The sequence below is a fragment of the Lepus europaeus genome, chromosome 10 (assembly GCF_033115175.1).
Source record: "Lepus europaeus isolate LE1 chromosome 10, mLepTim1.pri, whole genome shotgun sequence".
In the NCBI taxonomy this organism is placed as follows: domain Eukaryota; kingdom Metazoa; phylum Chordata; class Mammalia; order Lagomorpha; family Leporidae; genus Lepus; species Lepus europaeus.
This window is the reverse complement of record NC_084836.1, coordinates 81,240,960-81,261,797: the sequence shown is the minus strand read 5'-3', so window position 1 is coordinate 81,261,797 and position 20,838 is coordinate 81,240,960. Positions and strand designations below refer to the sequence as shown.

The 20,838-nt window shown below is 48.8% G+C and overlaps 1 protein-coding gene across 8 annotated transcripts in view; it reads left to right on the top strand.

Moving 5' to 3' along the window:
* RIN2 (Ras and Rab interactor 2) overlaps positions 1-20,838 on the top strand; it is a 238,679-nt gene that overhangs the window by 180,455 nt on the left and 37,386 nt on the right. For all 8 annotated transcript variants that reach the window (XM_062203799.1, XM_062203803.1, XM_062203800.1 and 5 more), the window contains 2 exons: positions 10,951-11,143; positions 15,801-15,912. In XM_062203799.1, the coding sequence (XP_062059783.1) occupies positions 10,951-11,143; positions 15,801-15,912 (305 nt within the window). The remainder of the gene's footprint in view (positions 1-10,950; positions 11,144-15,800; positions 15,913-20,838) is intronic.

Genomic DNA, 20,838 nt, shown 5'->3' with positions numbered 1-20,838 from the left:
GAGCGCACCTTACTGTCTGCAGACCCCCCTGCTCAGCCCCCTTGGTCATGCCTGAAGCAGGTACTTTATTTTTCACTTGAAAGGCAGATTGGGGGCGGGCGCTGTGGCATAGCAGGTAAAGCTGCCACCTGCAGTACCCGCATCCCATATGGGCGCTGGTTTGAATTCTAGCTGCTTCACTTCCAATCCAACTCTCTGCTATGGCCTGGGAAAGCAGCAGAAGATGGCCCAAGTCCTTGGGCCCCTGCACCTGCATGGGAGACCTGGAAGAAGCTCCTGGCTCCTGGCTTTGGATCAACTCAGCTCCAGCCATTACAGCCAGCTAGGGAGTGAACCAGCAGATAGAAGGCCTCTCTTTCTCTGACTCTCCTTCTCTGTGTGTAACTCTCACTTTCAAATAAATAAAATCTTAAAAAAAAAAAAAAAAAAGAGTGACAGAAACACCTAGACAAACATTGGTTTTTTTTTTTTTTTTTTTTTTTTTTTTTTTGTCTGCTGGTTCACTCGCCAAATGCCTGCAACAGCCAGGTTGGGGCCAAGCCAAAGCCTGAAGCCTAGAACTCCATCCAGGTCTCTTACAGGGCTGTCAGGGACCCAGCACCTGCTGCCTCCCATGGTTCACATTAGCAAGTGGCCAGAGAGAACTCAAACCCAGACATTCTGATACGGGATGTGGGCATCCCAAATAGTGTCTTACCTGCTGTTCCACTAAAGAAGTTATTTTGTTAGTGCCTGACCTGGGCTAGGCCTGACTCTGGCCCAGGCATGAGGTCAGACTAAGGAGAAATAAATATGAGGCAGAGAGAGTCAAGTGGGGTAAGTGCTTCAGAGGTGTATAGAGAGCAGGTAAGGGAATTCACTGGGCACAGTTGCGGGCAGCTACAAGAGAAAAGGGAGGTGACTAGGATTTGGGTTCAGTTCTGAGAAGTAGGAGCCAGGTGTGACAATGATCAGTTAAGAGACACCTGAACACTGCAAGGATGGGGCTGAGCCATGCCAGAGAGATGCTTTTGCCAGACGTTCTTTCCCCTTGAATTCAAGAAACATTGTGAACGTTAACTCAGAAGAAAAAATTTCTCATATTCCAATCCAAATTATTTTAGCCCAAATTTGAGGAGTCTATTGTGCCAAAATTTTTCTCTCATTCATGTGCCATCTTTATGATTTGTTTACCAAATAGCATTCTTCGGATTGACTCATTCTGACATTTGTTTAAAAAGCAAATGGACTGTGTTCACCATAAGTGGGAAATGCACCAACCGCATGTGATGATAATCAAAGAGCAAAGTTGCAACGAAGCCAGTGTCAAGATCTTACTTAGCTTTGTTTCTGGTTCTAGAATCGGGCAGCCCTTCGTTCCAGAACACAGAACGGGTGTGCCGGTGAGCCGAGCAGAGGAGGTTGGCTTTGCAGACAGAGAAGGACTGAACAAAGTTGGGGGGGGGGAGGGGGCAGGGGTGTGGCAGGGAGGCAGTTAGGTCATTTCAAAGTTGCCTTCCTTGTAAGCCTGAGGCAGGGAGACAGAACAATAGAGAAGTGACTGGCTAACACCAGGTTGCCTCCTTTGTGTAAGGTTCAGAGCCCTGCGTTCTGATGCCAAGTGAAACCAGCCCGCTGGCAGATTTGGCTGCAACTGGGAGGTCAAATAAACAACTTCGTTTCAGCCTGGGGACCTGGAACTTTGACTTTTAGCCTGGTCCGTCGAGGCCTAGTGCAGGAGCTTAGTCCAAGACAGTGCCTGGCTGTAGTTTTTACTTATTAACACTATGGAAATAATTATTGGACATTAAAAGAAGAATTGCCTGTGTATATCACCTTAATACACACACACACACACACTATTTGCAGACTATTGTCTCTTTTTTTTTAAAGATTTATTTATTTATTTATTTATTTATTTATTTATTTATTTGAAAGGCCGAATTCCAGAGAGAGTAGGAGAAAGAGAGATCTCCATCCCCTGCTTCACCTTTCAAATGGCCACGATGGCTGGGGCTGGGCCAGGCCGAAAGCAGGAGCCGGGAGCATCATCTCAGTCTCCCATGTGGATTCAGGGGTGCAAGCACTTGGGCCATCTTCTACTGCTTTCCCAGGTGCATTAGCAGGGAGCTGGATCAGAGGTGGAGAAACCAGGACTTGAACCGGCACTCAATATGGGATGCTGGCATCACCAGCGGTGGCTTAACCTGCCAGTCCCACCATGCCAGCCCCAATATTGTCTATTTTAACAAACCATTTGGATGTTGTGAAATACCAAAATTAATCTACCCTGTCCCACCAGTAGAGTTTAGTTTTGTATTTGCTACTTAGTAGCAGAACAGCAGGTGCAGCTGATTGGGAAAACAGGCATCATGCCTGAGTCACAGGCAAAGGCAGAGTGAGACCTCGGCTCTGCTTTGGTTGTCGTACTGACAAGGTCGGCATCCTGTCGACAACAGTCAGCCCCATCTACCACTGCTTACTAGGAACAACCCACATGCGCAAGGAGAGACTTTGTCTTCTTAAAAGCCTGTGGGGTTCACTGGAAACCTTCAGGAAAAGCCAAGCAGTCTTTAATAGGGCTGAGTTTTCACAGAGGGCCTTGTTGGGAATCCTGGCGATTCCCAAAGGTGAGAAGGGGCTCAAGGCTTCTCCTTGTTCCTTCCAATCCCAGGTCTAAGGCTGCCTGTACGGATTCCTCCGCCCCACACCTACCCCTGGATGGGCCTGGGAAGAGCAGGCAGGGCGAGCAGGTGTTGCTGGATAGCGTGGTGCCTGGGGTTGTGATCATCCTTTCCCCGGCTTACCCTGCTGACTCAGTCCTCCCAGTATCTCCGGATGGCTCCATTGTGTAACAGAAGCGACTTTGTCTGTAAAGGTACCTGTCAGATGTGCCCAATACCAAGGCAGGTGTGAGGATGCTTGCACCGAGGCATGTGCATTCAAGCGTAAAAACCCATAGAAAGGAGTCAGAGACCCATGGAGCTGGAATTAGGAACGCATCACTTGACTTTGCATCACCAGCCACCCTCTCTGTCTCCACAGAGAGCATGCCACTCACTCTATGAGACGGTTCCAGAAGTTGTCAATTAACTCAGTCCATCTGCTTTTCAGCTGAACTATGACCCAACAGTCTGTTGTGGAAAGGAGAAATGTAGTACGTTTTAAATATTTAATCAAAACAACTTTTGCTCTTCAAACATAGACCCGTTATCATACACGGTATAAACCACCCATTGAGGGGAAAAAAACAACAACGTAATTGCTTATCTTGATGAACTTGCGGTTTTTACGTACAGGAAGATTTGGAGGGCTTTGCATCTGACTTGTCGATCTGCCTGTGTGTACGTAGTCACGCATCACTGAACGACAGGCATATGCTCTGGTTGATTTCATGGTTGGACGAACATCACAGACTCAAACTACTACGGCACTAGGCCGTGCAGTCTTAGAGGCCCTCTGTCGTATGTGCAGTACCTTGCTGCCCCAAACGCCGTTCTGTAGCTCAGGACTGCACTTGTCTGTGTTTGTTCTGTTCTCGTGTGTTACCTCTGAGGGCAGAGCCATCCACAGCACCACACACCTGCTGAGACTCATTAGCCCATGGGGCACGCACCAACCTTGGTTGACAGCAAGAGTTTGGCATTTTGCCTTGTATCTAGGCCTATTGAACTTTATTTTTGCTACTCACCAGCCAAACTAGGATTCTTTTAAAAGATTTATTTATTTAAAAGGCAGAGGGGCAGAGAGAGAGAAAGAGATCTTCCATCCCCTGGTTCACTCCCCAAATACTGTGACAGCAGGGTTGGGCTTGGATAGGCTGAAGCCAGGAGCCAGGAACTCTGTCCAAATGCCGTTGGGAATTCAAGTGCTTTACCTATCACCCACTGCTTCCCAGTCACATTAGCAGGGCCCTGAATGGTGAAGCAAAGCAGCTAAGACTACAGCCAGCACTCCAACGTGGGATGCAGGAATCCCAAGTAACATAACCTTCTGTAGCCTAGCACCTGCCACCAAACTAGGATTCTTATCTCTAGGAAGCAGCTAACTATAATGTGCCAGTTCAGGTGCTCATACCCAACCCAAAACTCCCAAATCCAAAATCTTAAACTTCTAGAGTGCCAGCATGTTGCAGGTGTACTGAAAAATATGTGTATGAAGTGTCTGTGAGGCTTGGGTCCAATCCCAATGATATCTCATTGTGTATGTACAAACAATACCAAAAAAAAAAAAAGAGAGACAAATCTGAAACACTTAAGATCCAAAGCATTTCAGATCATTGACACTCAACTTGTATTTTTCTCTCCCACAGAAACAGCCTCATGCCAAGAGTGTGTGTGTGTGTGTGTGCACGCACTCAACTGGTTGTCTCTGACTTCCATGGAGAAGTCAAAGTGTACACTTCTGATGTGTTCTTTGAGACAGACCTTGCTAGAGGGAGTGATGGATCGGAGAGTGTGAGGGAGCTTTTTTTTTAAGATTTATTTGAAAGGCAGACACACACGGAACAATCTTCCATTTGCTGACTCCATGGCTGCAATGGCCAGGGCTGGGCCATGCTGAAGCCAGAAACCTGGAACTCTATCTGGGTCTCCTACTGGGTTAGAAGATGGCCCAAGTCCTTGGGCCCTGCCACCCATGAAGGAGACCTGGAAGAAGCTCCTGGCTCCTGGCTTCAGAGTGACCCAGCTCTGTCCATTGTAGCCTCTTGGGGAATGAACCTGCCAAGAAGAGACCTCTCTGTGTGTAGCTCTGCCTTTCAAATAAATAATAAAACAGCTGGGACTCGAACTGTCACTTCCCTGTGGAATGCCAGCATCATAAGTCACATGGCTTGTGATTGACAGACACATGAACACTTGTGTCAATCTCCTGGTTGTCATGACCTGTGCTGGATGAGTGCTGTCTTCTGGAATCCTGCATTAGGACAAGAAAGGGCATCATTTGAAAGCTCTGAAGTGAGCCTGATAGGAGGTCACCTGGTGCCAGCCTGGTTGCCCTGCTTAGAGCGGGTGTACCACAGCCACTGTCTCACACCTGGGCCTGGAAATGAAGGGAGCCATCCCTCTCCAGTGTGCTGTGAGTGGGGTGCCATCAGAGACTGGCTGTGCTGGAGACCCTGCGCCCCAGAATAAGCGGCTTCTCCAGCACCTGCTTCGGGGCCAGGGCGCAGGGTTTGGCTGCAGAGACGGGGAGTTCCCCAGCGTTTGTCCTCTGCCCCTAGAGGTCTGACATTTATGGGGCATTCTGTGTTTGTTCCATGTTCTCCTGTGTCTTTCACTCAATCCGTATCTGAGATTCATTTCCCATGACAGCTGGCCATGTGGGCATTATAATTAATAGTGTTTAAATGATGAGTACTAACTCATGAAGACCCAGGGTGATGGTAGATAGCAGTATTTTTTTTCTATAACCACTTATTTTGAGAAGTTTCAATCTCTATAGAAAAGTTGCAAGAATTAGGCTGTTCACCTAAGTTCATCACATGTGGAGATGTTGCTGCATTTGCTTTACTGTGCTATATTTTGTCTGTGTTGGGATGGGGGTGATCAAGAGGCACTTTCAGACATTTTCACACTTCGCCCCTAAATTCTTTTTCTTTATTAATTAGAGTGACAGGGGTGGGAGTTCCCGGCTCCTGGTTCACTCTCCAATTGCGCCCCCCACCAATGGCGGGAGGGCTGAAGCTGGGAACCGGGAACCCAGTTCAAGCCTCACACGTGAGTGGCAGGAACTCAGAGACCTGAGCCGTCACTGCTGCCTCCCAGGGTCTGCATTAGCCGGAAGCTGGAGTCCGAGCCCGGAGCTGGCCGACCACCTGCCCCTCTAAAATTTTCAGTATCCATCGCCTAGGAATAAGAACATTTTCCTACATAAGCATAATAAGCATCACTTTCAGAAATTCAACATTAATTCAACATTATCTAATATACACCTTTTTACAAATATCCCTTGTCCCTTTTGTTTTCTTTATCCTGAGCCATATGAGATGAAGGCTATGGACTCAATGCAGTTATCATTTGCTTTATTTTTCTTTGGAATTCTCCTCCAGCTGTTGATTTTTTTCACATTTTCATGACATTGGCATTTTTGAAGAGTTCAAGCCAGGGTCTGAGTTTGGATTTGTCTGATTGCTTCCCACTGGGTGGATTCAGATTAAATAAACATTTGGGGGCAGGAGAGATTCCCTGGGTGACAACGCACCCCTCTCAGAGCTTCCTAGTGGAGACACATGATGTCAGGGTGTCTCATCAGTGGCTAACGTAGATCACGCAGATACTTTATAAGGTAGCTGCCGAGTTTCTCCATTGTCGAGGTTCCTTCTTTTTTAATTCATGTATTTGTTTATTTGAAAGGCCCCCTTTTTTGTTTTTACAAGTCACTAAGTGATCTGTGGAGTCGTATTTTAAGACGGAATATCCTGTTTCCTGATAGTCTTTCACTTTCTGGTTTTAGCATCCGCTCTTGGGTTTCCTGCTTTTATTAATGACGGCCTGGATTGGCAGGGTGGGGGATGGGGGTGGGGGTGGAGAGGTGGAGGAGTGGGGGATGGTATTATTATTTACCATTTTCAGATCAGAAAGACAAGGCTCAAGAAGCTAGGAGAAGGAACCCAAGCTTTCAGCCCCGAGGCTGGCTCTGGGCCATCTCCCGGTCACCAAGCCATTATCCACATCTCCCAGATTATTTCAGGGCACTTGGCCCCTTTTACAACTACTGCTGCTCATTCTTTGCCGCCTCTTATTTGCATGCAGACATCTATGTTAGAAATCACTGCTCTCCCTTCATCTCATCAGGTTCTGTCTTCGGTAGAGTTGCCTGCAAGGTAGAGCCTGACACAGGGACTTGGGGGGGCCAGGGGTTTCTAGAAGGAGGCTCTGAGGGTCAGCCTGTGAGCAGGGGACAGAGAGAAGGCAAGGCCGAGTGGTGGCTCTGCCTGAGCTCAGGAGCACGGACATCCCCTAGAGCCATCGCGTCAGTGTGTCGTTACTCCAGAGTCTGCTCCAGGCGGTGGGTGTAGCATCCCCTGGCAGGTCCAGGGGGAACGTGGGTGGCTGCCACTCATGGCAGCCCAGGGCCTGGGTGCCTGGTCTGATAAAGAGGCTCTGGGTGGGGCCCCCAAAGCATGCACTGCACATTCAGAGTCCTTGGTCCTCCCCTGCGGCTGTCCCTGATGAAAGCCCCTGGAATAACACGCTGTGAACCTCACACTGGGGCTGAATCAAGGCGTTCTCTGGCTTAGTCATCTGCCAAGACAAGGTCTCATCCAGACTTGCACCTTTACAAGGTTCCGTGAATCCTACCCATCCTGCTGGGCCCTCGCGTTTTAGGGTGAGGTCACTTGTCACAACAAAGGGTTTTTCGCTTCTAGAAACAGCTGAGTCACCGGGTGCACCCTTCTAAGGAAGAAGAAAGCATCCATTTATTTATTCTCTGTGCACACATGAGCATTGCAATGGTTGTGTTGGAGACCCATGAACTTGATCTCGGTGAACTACGGCCAACCTGAGGCAGCTCCACGGTTTCTTTCCCTGGTGTGTTGTCTACCCTGCTCCTTAGATTTCTATAGAGACAAGACAAAGTGCAGAATTGGCTGAGAGTTAGTGTGTGTGTCTTGTGTCTAGGTTTTCAGCAGGTGCTCCTCCACCTGTGGCCTGGACAGGCAGCGTCTGTGTCACCCAGAGATTGACCATCTGTGGCCCACCCCACACCTACAGAATGGGGACCTTTGGGGCTGAAACCAGGAATCCATGGCTTCAGAGCCCCAGGGGACTCTCACTCGGGCTCTCCGAAGCACTGGTTGTCAATGGAGGACTTAAACAATTCTGACGCCTCTGTCCCACCCAAAGTGTCTCATTTATTTGATCTGGAGTGCACTCCAGCCATTGAAAGGTTTTCAAGTTCGCTGGGTGATTTCTTAAGGGCAGCCAGGGTTGAGAGTCTCCCGTCGTGGTTGGCTCTTCTACCTTATGGAAAAGGAAGGTTAACAGCAGGTTTCTTTTGAAGAGTTTGTCCTTTTAGCCACAGATATTCTCTCCTGGGGAATACAGAGATACCGGAAATGCTATTTACAGGAGAGGCTACCCCTTGGGGGTGCAAATTATTCTCCTACCTGGAAATATGTAACAGAGGTAAAGGGAAACTTGCACATGTTTGACGGGAAATAAAAGATAAGTCTTGAAAAATAAATGATCGGAAGCATGGGTGTGGGGTTGGTTAGCATGGAGCCTCTTGGCCAGCGCCTGTGCTGTCATTGTGGGTGTGGTGGTTGGGTCTGCGCAGTAAGACCCCCCGAAATGATGGATGTGTGACGGCTTCTTCTGTCGGCAGTCTCATCTATCCACAAAGAAGTATCGCGTCTTGTTTTACTCTAACTGTTCTCAGTGGATCTTCGGTTTCATCATCCATCCTGCTCAGTGTGGAAGGCTTTAGCTGGGCCACATGCTTGGGTTTCTTTGGGCTTTGATGTTTGACGGTCATGTGCATCCCACACTGAATTCACCCCTGGGACATGAAAGTGAACTCTAGTGTTCCTGATGGCTGCTCCAGGGCCGTGCAGATGGAGCCTGGTCAGTTCTGAGCGTGGGACAGGGAGAGGGACCCCAGAGCCAAACATTCATGGATTGAAGTTGGCCAAGGCCTGGAGCAAGACACTCAACTGTTCTGAAAATCCAAGTTCTTTGAAATAATAATAAAACAGGGACCATCGTACCTAGGTGGGTCCCCACAGTTCAGGCTGTGGTGAGGGGTAAGTGAGAGGATGTTGTAAAGGGTCCGGGGCATAGTAGACACCACCTGGATGGGGTCCTGAGTTCCTGATCTGCTGCCCACAAACGGGGATGAACACCAGACTTCTTTTCAAGTTCTAGTTCGGCCATCTCCCAGCTATTTGTAACTCTAGATAGTTGGATAACTTCTTGGGCCTCTGTCTTCTCACTTCTATGATGGGGATTAAACACATCACATGCTAATTGATCTCTCCTGGGCACCAAAGCGATCATTATGATTTGTTAAGATATAATTCACATCCCTTAAAATTTGCCCCCTTGGAAGTGTATGGTCCGTCCAGGGGTTTTTAGTTATTCATAGACCTGTCCAGTGATCACTGTTGTCTAATACCGGAACATTCCCATTGCCCCATTCTCTTAGCCTTCTGTCTCTAGGCATTCAGCTCTGCTACACATTTCATGTATGTGTAATCGTACAATGTAAGAGATTTTCAAAAAGTTCATGGATCATACCTTTCACATGAAATTATGCCTAGATTTTGAAATTTTTTTGCACCAAAATGATCTTTTAATTCCATTTTCCATGGACTTCATAGGTGGCCTTTGTGTCTGTCTACCTTCTCTCACTCAGCATAATGTTTCCAAGGTAGATCGGGTTGTGGCATGAATCAGGCCTTCATCCCTTTGATGGCTACATAGTAGTCCACTGTGTACATGCACCACATCTTGTTTATCTACTTGTCGCTTGATAGAGGTTTTGGGTGATTTATACTTGTTGACTCTTCTTTGTTTTGTTGTTGTTTTTTAAAAGATTTATTTATTTATCTGAAAGTCAGAGTTACATAGAGAGAGAAGGAGAGGCAGAGAGAGAGAGAGGGGTCTTCTATCTGCTGGTCCACTCCCTAGTTGGCCACAATGGTCAGAGCTGTCTCAATCTGAAGCCAGGAGCTTCTTCCAAGTCTCCCACTTAGGTGCAGGGGCCCAAGCACTTGGGCCATCTTCCACTGCTTTCCCAAGCCATAGCAGAGAGTTGGATCAGAAGTGGAGAGGCAGGTCTCGAACTGGTGCCATATGGGATAGTGGCACTGCAGTCAGCGGCATTACCCACTGTACCATAGCGCGAGCCCCGGCTCTTATGTTGATATGAAATTATGAGTAGTGCAGTCCCATTCCACTGTAAGGTTATATTATAAATACTACTAGTTAATAGAAATGCATAGATTTGTGAAAAGAGATAAAACCCAATCATTTGCTAGAAAATGAACGTGCGTGCATGAGTATATCATACCCTTGGCGGTAGACGCTGTTGAGCGTGAGGACGTCTTAGCTGCCATTTATGGAACTCAGCGTTTTGAGTTCTGTCCTTAAAATCAAACTCTTTATCCCAGAAGACAAACCGAATTTAGGATGCTTAGGCTCTTTTGAAAATAATGTGAGAAATAGGAGGTCTAGTCTGTGGAATATAAATTACTCTCTTTAATATTTGGGATACAAAACGAAATCAACATGTCTGCCTCCAACGTGTCTGCAGTCCAGAGGGGAAAATAGCTCAGGCAGTGATCACTAGAGGGCGCCTATCTGTGTAGGCCTCCCAGGGATGGGGAACCTTTTGTCTACCAAGGGCCACTGGGATATTTGTATCTTTCATGGGTCATGCAAAATTATCAACTTGAAAATTAGCCTTCTGTACATTGATTGCATTTCTGAGGGGTTTTTTTTTTTTTTTTTGCTTTGTTTTTCTAAAAGTTTATTTGATTATTTGAAAGACAGAGTAACCTAGAGAAAAGGAGAGATAGAAACAGAGACAGACAAATCTTCCAGCTACTGGTTCATTCCCCAAATGTCTGCAACAGCTGGTGCTGAGCCCAGCCAAAGCCAGGAGCCTGGAACTCCAGCCAGGTCTCCCACATTGGATGACAGGAGCCCCAGCTCTCAGGTTATCTTCCGCTGCTTTTCCAGGCACATTAGCAGGATAGCTGGATCAGAAGTGGAGCAGCTGGAACTTGAACAGGCAGTCAATGGGCAGATGGTGTCACGGGGAGCCGCTTAACCCACTGCACCACAATGCTGGCCCCTGATTTACTGAATTTCTAGTCCCTGCTGAGGTTGCCTCGGCAGGCCAAGGCCAAGTGATTTTTGTGCAGGCCGGACATTCCCCACCCCTGATGGCCCATGAGCTTGTTAGGGGTGCTGTCCTGTTTAGGGAAGGACCGCATTTGACCCCTGTCATTCTTTCTCCTAGCATGGTAAGACACAAGGATGATGGCTACCCCGAGGAAAAGGCCATGAAGACCTGTCCCCGGGACTCTGGCTATGACAGCCTCTCCAACAGGCTCAGCATCCTCGACCGGCTTCTCCACACCCACCCCATCTGGTTGCAGCTGAGTCTGAGTGAGGAGGAGGCGGCAGGCGTCCTGCAGTCCCAGCCTCCGGGGGTAAGACTCAGAACCTCGGGAGACGGAGTGAGGCAGGCAGAGCTACTGCTGCTGCCTGGGAGAGAAACACTTGGTGTTAGTTCCAGAAAGTTTTTTCCTAGCTTGTAGGGAGCATGGCTCCTCATGTGGATCTGGATTGCAATGCAGGAAACATACAGAGGCGGCTCCCAGAAACTTTCTGTCTTCATCTACTCTCTTATCCTGGGAGGCAGGGAGCCGGGGTCATCTGGGTCATAGGGAGGACCCCTGGCTGGGGGCCCTGGGCCTGGCCTGATTTGGGGGTCCTCGATTGCCTCCTTGCTCTCTTTTCATTCCGGGCCTGGAATGTTCCAGAACCCACTCATCCAACACAAGACCCAACCTTCAAAAGTTCTGTGCCCATGACGTATCTTGGCTGCTGCTGTCATCTTTTTTGCTTGACCTTCCTCAGTGACTTTCCACACGTTAACAGTCTGAGTTGGTTCTCTTCACCTATGTCTGTCCAAGACCACTGTCACATCAATGCTTCTTACAGAAGCTCCTTAAAAAAAATCATTCAGTGATTGGCATAGCCTATATGGTACTATTTTAGGTATGTCCAATACGGTAGCCTCATGCAACATGTGGCTATTTAAATTTATGTCCATTGAAGTCAATGAGACATTCAGTTCCTCAATTGCACGACTCTCATTTTTTGTGCTCATTAGCCACTATATTGGATCACTCAGAAAGTGGAACATTTCCATTGTTTTTTTATTTTTATTTTTATTTTATTTTTTTATTTTTTGACAGGCAGAGTGGACAGTGAGAGAGAGAGACAGAGAGAAAGGTCTTCCTTTGCTGTTGGTTCACCCTCCAATGGCTGCCGCGGCCGGCACACTGTGGCCAGCGCACCACGCTGATCCGAAGCCTGGAGCCAGGTGCTTCTCCTGGTCTCCCATGGGGGTACAGGGCCCAAGCACTTGGGGCATCCTCCACTGCACTCCCTGGCCACAGCAGAGAGCTGGCTGGAAGAGGGGCAACCAGGACAGAATCTGGTGCCCCGACCGGGACTAGAACCCGGTGTGCCAGCACCACAAGGCAGAGGATTAGCCTATTGAGCCACGCGCCGGCAACATTTCCATTGTTACAGAACATGCTATTGACAGCACTTGTATACAATGTCTGCTTCCAAACAAATGAAAAATACAACAAACCCCAGGTAAAATAAGAGTTAAAACAACAGATATAGAAACTGAGAAATAAATGGGAAGACAAAGAGGAAACTCTATCAGTAGCTAGTTGAGTAGTGTCATAACAGTTGGAAGTAAAACTGAATTTTTGAGTTTCCTATCAGCCACAGCCTGGCTGTTTTCACTTTTTTACTTACAAGTGAATCTTTCTTTATTTCTTAGTCTCTCAAAACCAGAGACAGGCGGGACTAAGAAAGAACTCTGTTGTTCAGTGGTCAGGATGATGGGCGCCGTGTTGGATCACTGCTGCAGAGAATTTCTGAGCCAGCACGCAGGATCGTTGCTAGAGTTGCTGGTCTGTAGGATCAGGAGCCCCCTTCTGTGTGGCCCCATCTGTGCCAGTGGAGTTGTTTGCTCTTGCATTTCTGCCAGAAATTCTGCAGAAGGAAGTTGCCATGTTGCTAGGCAACAGTTCCCCTCCCTGCGTGGCTCCCTGTCCTGGGCTAGGACCATGTCCCTTCCTACTGAAACCTACCTTGCGTTCACTCCATCAACCTACCTGATCCTTGGACAGAGTCCACCTGGCGAGGTCAGCCAGGCTGAGGCACAGGGCAAGGACAGGGAACGCCATGGACCAAGAGAAGTGTGATGATGACCAGAAGGAAAAGCGGGTGAAAGGGGTGAAGAAAGAGGACTGGGAAGCCTGGCCCTTTGGCCCTAGTGAAGAGGGCCTTTGGACAGCCTAGGACAGGGGTCCACACGTGTTTCTGAACAGAGCCTGCGTGTCAGTGTTTTAGGCCCGGCAGGTCATATGGTCTCTGTCACACCCACTCAGAAAGCAGCCATGGAGTATGTACAGATGCATGAACGTGGCTGTGTTTCCATGGGACTGGACTCTTGAGCAGAGTGGATTTGGTGTGCAGGCCAGACTTGGCCGACCCCTGGTGTAAGGCTGCGGTCCCTGAGGAAGTGAGGCCCAGAGTTGCATCCTCCAAGGCACCGGGAGATCCCCACTGCACAGGGGAACCGTTCTGCCCCTGCTCTGACCACAGGCTGCCTCTCAGCAGTGCTGTGGCCTCCTGCTCATGGGGATCCTATGTAGGAAACATCTGGTGCAGTTTTAGGGTGTCCCAGAGACATCGACCCCCAGCCCCACCCCCCAGAAAAAGTTGCTATTGGCTCAAGTCCCTGGGTTCTGGTAGAAAAGAGAGCTCAAAGGTCCACCTATCTCATTCTTCACCAGACACGCAATTCCTACACCAGCCCCACACTTCCTATTTTAGGAGCTGTTCACTAGACATGAGGGAAGAAGCAAAGACTGGGTAGAAAAATGGAAAGCTCTAGAAAGGCAGGGGAGGGGAAAGAAAGGCTTACAAATGTAGAGGAAAGAGAAGTCGATAAAGCAACAGGACAGGATAGGAACCTTGGAGAAGGAGCACATGCCACACAAGAGAGCCAGGGCTCAGTCTGTTCCCCCACACTGGAGACACCAGGAGTGCCACTCACTCTGTCGACTAGATCGGCGCTGCCTCCTGCCGTTGGGCAGTGCACAGCCTGCACAGTAGTGCGTGGCTGGCAGACTCACGTCTGCTGGGATGGAGGCAGAGCAGAGTCCTGCGAGCAGCACTGGCACTGGCAGGGGGCTGGTTTGAGGCACCTGCCTGAAGACAAGATCAGGATCTGGAGGGGACTGTTGGATAGAAAGCAGATCGGGAGTGCGCAGATAGCCTTGGGGCTGACGGAGGTGTGCCTCGGAGGACACCTATGCACCTGCCAAGTGGAACAGCCATTTGTGAGCTCCAGGGGATGGTTGCCATGGTGTCTGCTGTTGCTGTATCATCTCATCGCCCCCAGAAAACCTGGAAATCCATGGAGTTTTTGTTTCCATTGAATGTTTACGTTTTTTAAGAAAAAAATTTTTAAGATGTATTTATTTGAGAGGCAGAGTTACAGAGAGAGACAGAGAAAGAGGTCCTCCATCAGCTGGTTCACTCCCCAGTGGCTGGCTGGGCCGGGGCTGGGCCAGACCAAAGCCAGGAGCCAGAAGCTTCTTCCCAGTCTCCCACAGAGGTGCAGGGCCCAAGGCCTTGGGTCATCTTCCATTGCTTTCCCAAGTGCATTAGCAAGGGAGCTGGTTGGAAGTGGTGAAGCCAGGACTCAAACCAGCACCCATATGAGATGATGGTGTCACTAGCAGTGGCTTTACCTGCTATGCCACAATGCTGACCCCAAGATAACATTTTTAATTTGCTTTATAGGGGCCTGCACTATGGCGTAGCAGGTAAAAGCTGCCACCTGCAGTGCCGGCATCCCATATGGGCACTGGTTCAAGTCCCGGCTGCTCCACTTCACATCCAGTGCTCTGCCATGGCCTGGGAAAGCAGTAAAAAATTGCCCAAGTCTTTGAGCCCCTTAAAAAAATTTTTTTAAGATTCATTTTTATTTATTTGAGAGGTAGAGTTACAGAGAGAGACAGAGGGAGAGGTCTTCCATCCATTGGTTCACTCACCAAATGGCCACAATGGCTGGAGCTGGACTGTTCTGAAACCAGGAGCTTCTTCCAGGTCTCCCACATGGGTACAGGGGCCCAAGGACTTGGTCCATCTTCTACTGCTTTCCCAGGCCATAGTGGAGAGCTGGATCAGAAGTGGAGTAGCCAGGACTCGAACCGGCGCCCATATGGAATGCCAGCACTGCAGGCAGATGCCTAACCTGTGCCACAGCACCATCCCCCTCACCTGCCCCCAGTATATCATTCTTAACAATTTGCTTGACAAAGATTTTCAGCAAAATTTGACAAAACACTATATTTGCAGCAAAACTGATATATGAAGTCATTTCTTTCTTTTTTTTAATTGTTTTTTCTTTTTTAGTTTTAGCTCCCACATCTGAGAGAGAACTTGCAGTATTGTTGTTTTCATGTCCAGCTTACTTCACTCAGCATGATGTCCTCCAGAGGGAACCATGTTGATACAAATGATAGAAAGAAATTCATGTCTTACTATGAAACAAACAAACAAACAAACAAAAAAACGAAACCGCTTCTGCCTGTGTACTATTGGCAGCAAATTCAAATTCCTGTTTTAAATAAACCTAAGAGCCGCATCAGTGACCTCCACCTTCCCCACCTGTGGGTCATGCCGTAGCACCTGTGTCTAGAATTCACTTCTCACCATCCAGGATGCCCATGTGAGACACAGGCTAGAATGTGTGGAATTCCAGCAGTGAGACAGTCAGCAGGCTGACCATGCCCATGCAGGCCATGGGCGGTTCTCAGCCCCCTGGAGAAGCTTCTAGCAAAGGGAAAGTAGCATGCTTCTGAAGCCAGCTAACAAACAAAGGTGCCTGGGACGCTTGCCTAGCATCTCCTTTCTCTGGCAGTAGAATCCTGATTGAGCCATGCAACATGAGTTTTATTCTTGGGCACCAGGTGGGAGGGAAATGGCCTACTCAGATTCCAGCCTTCCAGATGTTTCCTAAGCTTGACGTTCTCTTCCCTCCACTAGATCTTCCTGGTCCGCAAATCCACCAAGATGCAGAAGAAAGTCCTTTCCCTCCGCCTGCCCTGCGAATTCGGAGCTCCCTTCAAGGAGTTCGCCATAAAGGAAAGCACGTACAGTAAGTGGGCATTGCCTGGTTAGGCCCAGGTTGATGGATGGGAGGAGCTCAGGTCTCCTGATGGAATGGAAGTGAAAGAAACCCAGGCTTTGAGACTCACAGGCAGAGGTCTAAGCCATGGCATGGGTTCCTACCTGAGCAGCCTCAGTTTTCTCATCTGTATGATGGGGTGGTGGTAACCTCTGAGTTGGTACAGGTCCATCAAACAGCTTGTGTATAAAACGTGTAGCTTGCTGCATGGCAGATGCAGGGCCCTGGTGGTCCCCTGCAGGGCTCAGTGGGGTGTGGATCTAGGTCCTGGGTTTCAGGGAAGGCAGCAGCCACAGAACCTTGTCGAGGATCTAATGCTGAAGCGTGTGCCTGCACATCGTCGGGCGTGAATCACCCTGAGCAGGCGTGCTCCTGCCAGGCAGTCACTGTGCCGTCTGCCGTGAAACACAGCTCATCAGAGGCTGGGCGCGGCCCTTTGGAAAAATAACTGCTGAAGCTTGAAGGGAGAGCTGGGCGTGAATTTTCTTCTTGCTGTCCCTTGTCTGCTGCTGTGGGTTCATTGCTCATTGGAGATGTGAGTGTCAGGAGGTCCCATTTGCTTTTATTCAAGATGGATTGATTTATTTGAAAGGCACAGTTACAGAGAGAGAGAGAGATCTTCGCATCACTGGTTCACTCCCCAAATGGCTGCAATGGCCAGAGCTGTGTCAGGCTGAAGCCAGGAGCTTCCCATGCAGGTGCAGGGGCTCAAGGACTTGGGCCATCTTCTGCTGCTTTCCCAGGCCATTAGCAGAGAGCTGGATTAGAAGAGGGGCAGCCGAGGCTCAAACCAGCACCCGTAAGGATGCGAGCGCTGCAGTGGAGGCTTAGCTCAGTATGCCACAGCTCCAGCCCAGCCCCATTTTCAATGGAAAAGGGGACAGCCAGTTCTGATGTGCTGCCAGCCCCTGAGAACGGGGCGGGAGATGGCTCTGCCTGCCCAGGAGGCGTCCGTTCAGATCCCAGAGGCCAAGACTGAGAAGGAGGGTTGTGAAGCAGAGCTGAGCCAGGATTCCCTCCTCCCCACATCACAGTTCCTGCAAGGTGAAAAAAACCACAGGTGCTTGAAGGGCACTAAAGGTCAGTGGATAGGCAGAGGTGAGATTATCCTCGGCCCTGAGCCACATGACCTTTAGCTGAGGGTGTGGGATACATTCCTGGCAGAAGTCGAGCCTGCCGGCCTCTGTGTGATTGGCCTCAGGTTCAAGTGCAAATCCGCAGGGTCACACTGGGAAGACATTTCCTACTGGAAGGGCCCCAAGAAATAGGACCTGGCAGGTCATGGAAATACATGCACGGGGACCTGCGCTGTGGCCTAGTGGGTAAAGCTGCCGCCTGCAGTGTTGGCATCCCATATGAGCGCTGGTTTGAGTCCCGGCTACGCCACTTCCAATCCAGCTCTCTGCTGTGGCCTGGGAAAGCAGTGGCAGATGGCCCAAGTCCTTGGGCCCCTGAACCCACCTGGGGGATGCAGAAGAAGCTCTTGGCTCCTGGCTTTGGATCGGCGCAGCTCCAGCTGTTGCAGCCAATTGGGGAGTGAACCAGCGGATGGAAGACCTCTCTCTCTCTCTGCTTCTCCTTCTCTCTCTGTGTAATTCTGACTTTCAAATAAATAAATAAATAAATATTTAATTAAAAAAAAGCAAACACATGCGGAGGTAACCAGCTCTGCGTTTCAGACCCACCGTTCTAATGAAAAGGAATTTAGATTAAATGAGTTAATGAAGTGATTCTCAGTTGTCCTTTGAAAGTCTAATAGTCAGGAAAAGATAGGTAACTTTTTAAAATATATACTATATATATTTATTTATTTATTTATTTTCTGACTTGAAAGGCAGAGTGACAGAGAGAAAGGGAGACCCTCCATCCATTGATTCACTCCTCAAATGCCCACACCAGCCAGGGTTGGGCCAGGCCCAAGTCAGGAGCCTGGAACTGCATCTGGGTCTCCTTTGTGGGTAGCAGGAACCCAAGTTTGTGAGCCGCCAAGCTGCTGCCTCCCAGGGTACATTAGCAGGAAGCTGGATCGGAAGCAGAAGAGCTGGGACTCGCACTGGCACTCTGATGCAGGATGTGTGCGCCCCAAGCGACAGCTGAACCCAGCGAATCGCAATACCACCCCCTGTCGATGGCCCCTGGGATATTTAAGACATCATTCACAGGCCATCAAAATGATCCACTTACACATCAGCCTGCTAAAGATTTGCTGAATTTCAAGTCCCACCTGCCGTGGCCTTGGCAGGACCAGACCGGAGGATTCTTGCAGGCCTTCTGTGGCCTGCAGACTAGGTGTTCCCTACCCCCTGCTTAACTGGCTTTTAAATCCCATCTAAGACCCTAGTTGATGGCCATGAGTTGGCCTGGAAGCCGCCTCCTTTTCACAGCCAGTGTTTGTGAAAGCTTCCTGGCTGCTCATTGAGGTCCCTGTTGCAGGAGGGACACTATGATGTCAAGACCTCCATCACGTCCCTAAGCCCCTCCAGGTGGCTTTCCATGGTGGGACAAGCTGATTGCAGCAAAGCTCTTAATGAGTCACCTCAAGCCTGTGAGGGCCCCTTCCCACCCACCCATTAGGGTAGAAGAAGGGCTTGCTATAAAAGCAGGTGTTTTTTCGTAACTTCCAAACAGTGTGGTTTGATAATAAATACTACCTCCTATTTGTGTACAGTATTTTCCTTTTAATGATTTCATTTTTTAAAGAGTTTTTTAAAAATTTATTTGAAAGAGTCACAGAGAGAGGTAGAAACAGAGAAAGAGAGAATCTTCCATCCACTTGTTCACTCCACAAATGGCTGCAATGCCCGCAGCTGAGCCAATCCAAAGCCAGGAGCCTGGAGCTTCTTCTGGGTCTCCCACAAGGGTGCAGGGGCCCAAGGGCTTGGGACATCTTCTGCTGTTTTCCTAAGTGCACGAGCAGGGAGCTGAGTCAGAAGTGGAGCAGCTGGGACTTGAACCAGCGCCCATATGGGATGCTGATGTCACAGGCCAGGCCTTTAACCCACTGTGTCACAGCGCAGGCCCCAGATGGTTTCATTTTTAAAAATTTCAAATCCCACTGCTACTCTTGTGGAAGACAGAGAAAGGGCTATTGTAGTCCAATTTATAGATGAGAAAACTGAGGCTTAGAGAAGTTAGCCTACCCCAAGTCAGCTCCCTCCCATCTAACACAATGTTGTAGTGCATGTGAGTGGGTATCATTCCTGTGTATTTGCACATGCATGGGGTAACTTTATAAGTTCCTTGGAAGCAGCCAGCGCTGTGGTGTAGTGAGTAAAGCTGCTGCCTGCAATGCCAGAATATCATATGGGCACTGGCTCGAGTCCCAGCTGCTCCATTTCCAATCTAGCTCCTGCTAATGGCCTGGGAAAGCAGTAGAAGATGGCCCAAATCCTTAGGTCCCTGCACCCATGTGGGAGACCTGGAAGAAGCTCCTGGCTCCTGGCTTTGAGTTGGCTCAGCTGTGGCCATTGTGGCCATTTGGGGAGTGAACCAGTGGATGGAAGTGGATGGAAGACCTCTCTGCTTCTGCCTCTGCCTCTGCCTTTCAAATAAATAAATAAATCTTTTAAAAATAAAAGTTCCTGAGAAAAGGGAATTAAAGTTATGAGTTCATTTTGGTATCAAGATATTTTGAAATTCATGTTTCATGTACACTTTTTTCATAGTGTGCATTTTCCATGTACTGTGATTAAAAAAAAAAAAAAAACACACAACTTTTGCTCCAAAACATTTTTGGCACAAGAATAAGCTCACATTTAAAAAAAAAATTATTGATTTATCTTCACTTTATTTGAAAGGCAGAGAGACAGAGAAATCAATAGAGAGAGATCTTTCATCCACTGGTTCACTCCCCAAAAGCCTGCAACACCCAGGGCTGGGCCAGGCTGAAGCCAGAAGTCCTGAACGCCAGCCAGGTCTCCCACGTGGGTGTCAGGAGCCCAGGCACTTGAGCCGTCCGCTGCTGCCTCCTAGGAGGCTCGTGAACAGGAAGCTGGATCAGAAGCAGAGCAGACAGGACTGGAACCAGACTCTCAGATATGGAGTGTAGACACCCTAAGCAGTGACTTAGCTGCTGTGCCAAATACCTACCTAAACATGCAGTTTTTCAAACATTTTATTTATTTGAAAGGCAGAGTAAGAAAGATAGAGAGAGAGAAAGAGAGGTGTCTTCCATCTTCTGGTTCACTTCCCAAATGGCTGTAACAGTGGGGCAGGATGAGACTGAAGCTGGGAGCCTGGAACTCCATCCAGGTCTCCCATGGGTGTGTCAGGGGCCCAAGTGCTTGAGCCATCATCCTCTGCTCTCCCAGGCACGTCAGCAGGAAGCTGAATCAGAAGCAGCGCAGTGGGGACTAGAACTAGGGGCTCTAATACAGGATGCTGGGCAAGCAGTGGCTTAACCCAGTACACCACAGTGACCGCCTCAACTCATGCTTTTCATTCCATTGCCCATGAACCTTTTGAAGTTTGCCATATGTATAGAGACAAGGATTTGGGTACCATGGAAATACTAAATAAGCAAAATAATGCAGAACAGGCAAAATAAATAAGGGTATGGATTATTTGAGAAGGGAAGAAAATGCATTGGTTTTGGAGGAATGACTGAGTGGCATTTTGGCCAAGGTGACACAGGGGTGGTGGCAAACAGGTGACTATTTGAAGTCAGCCCTGACTGCTTCACCGTTTGGAAGGCACATGGAATGGAGGCCATCTTGCCAGGTGCACCTGCTCTGTTAGGAAACTTGTGCATGGGGTCGGCCTCGGGAGGGAGGAGGGGATACTCCATGTGAATGGGTTTAGAGTCTTTCTGATGGGAACTGAACCAGAAGCTGGTTTATGGGGGCTTTCTGTGCCTTTACCAGAGCAGGGCATGGGGAAGGGGCTCATTAAAAAAAA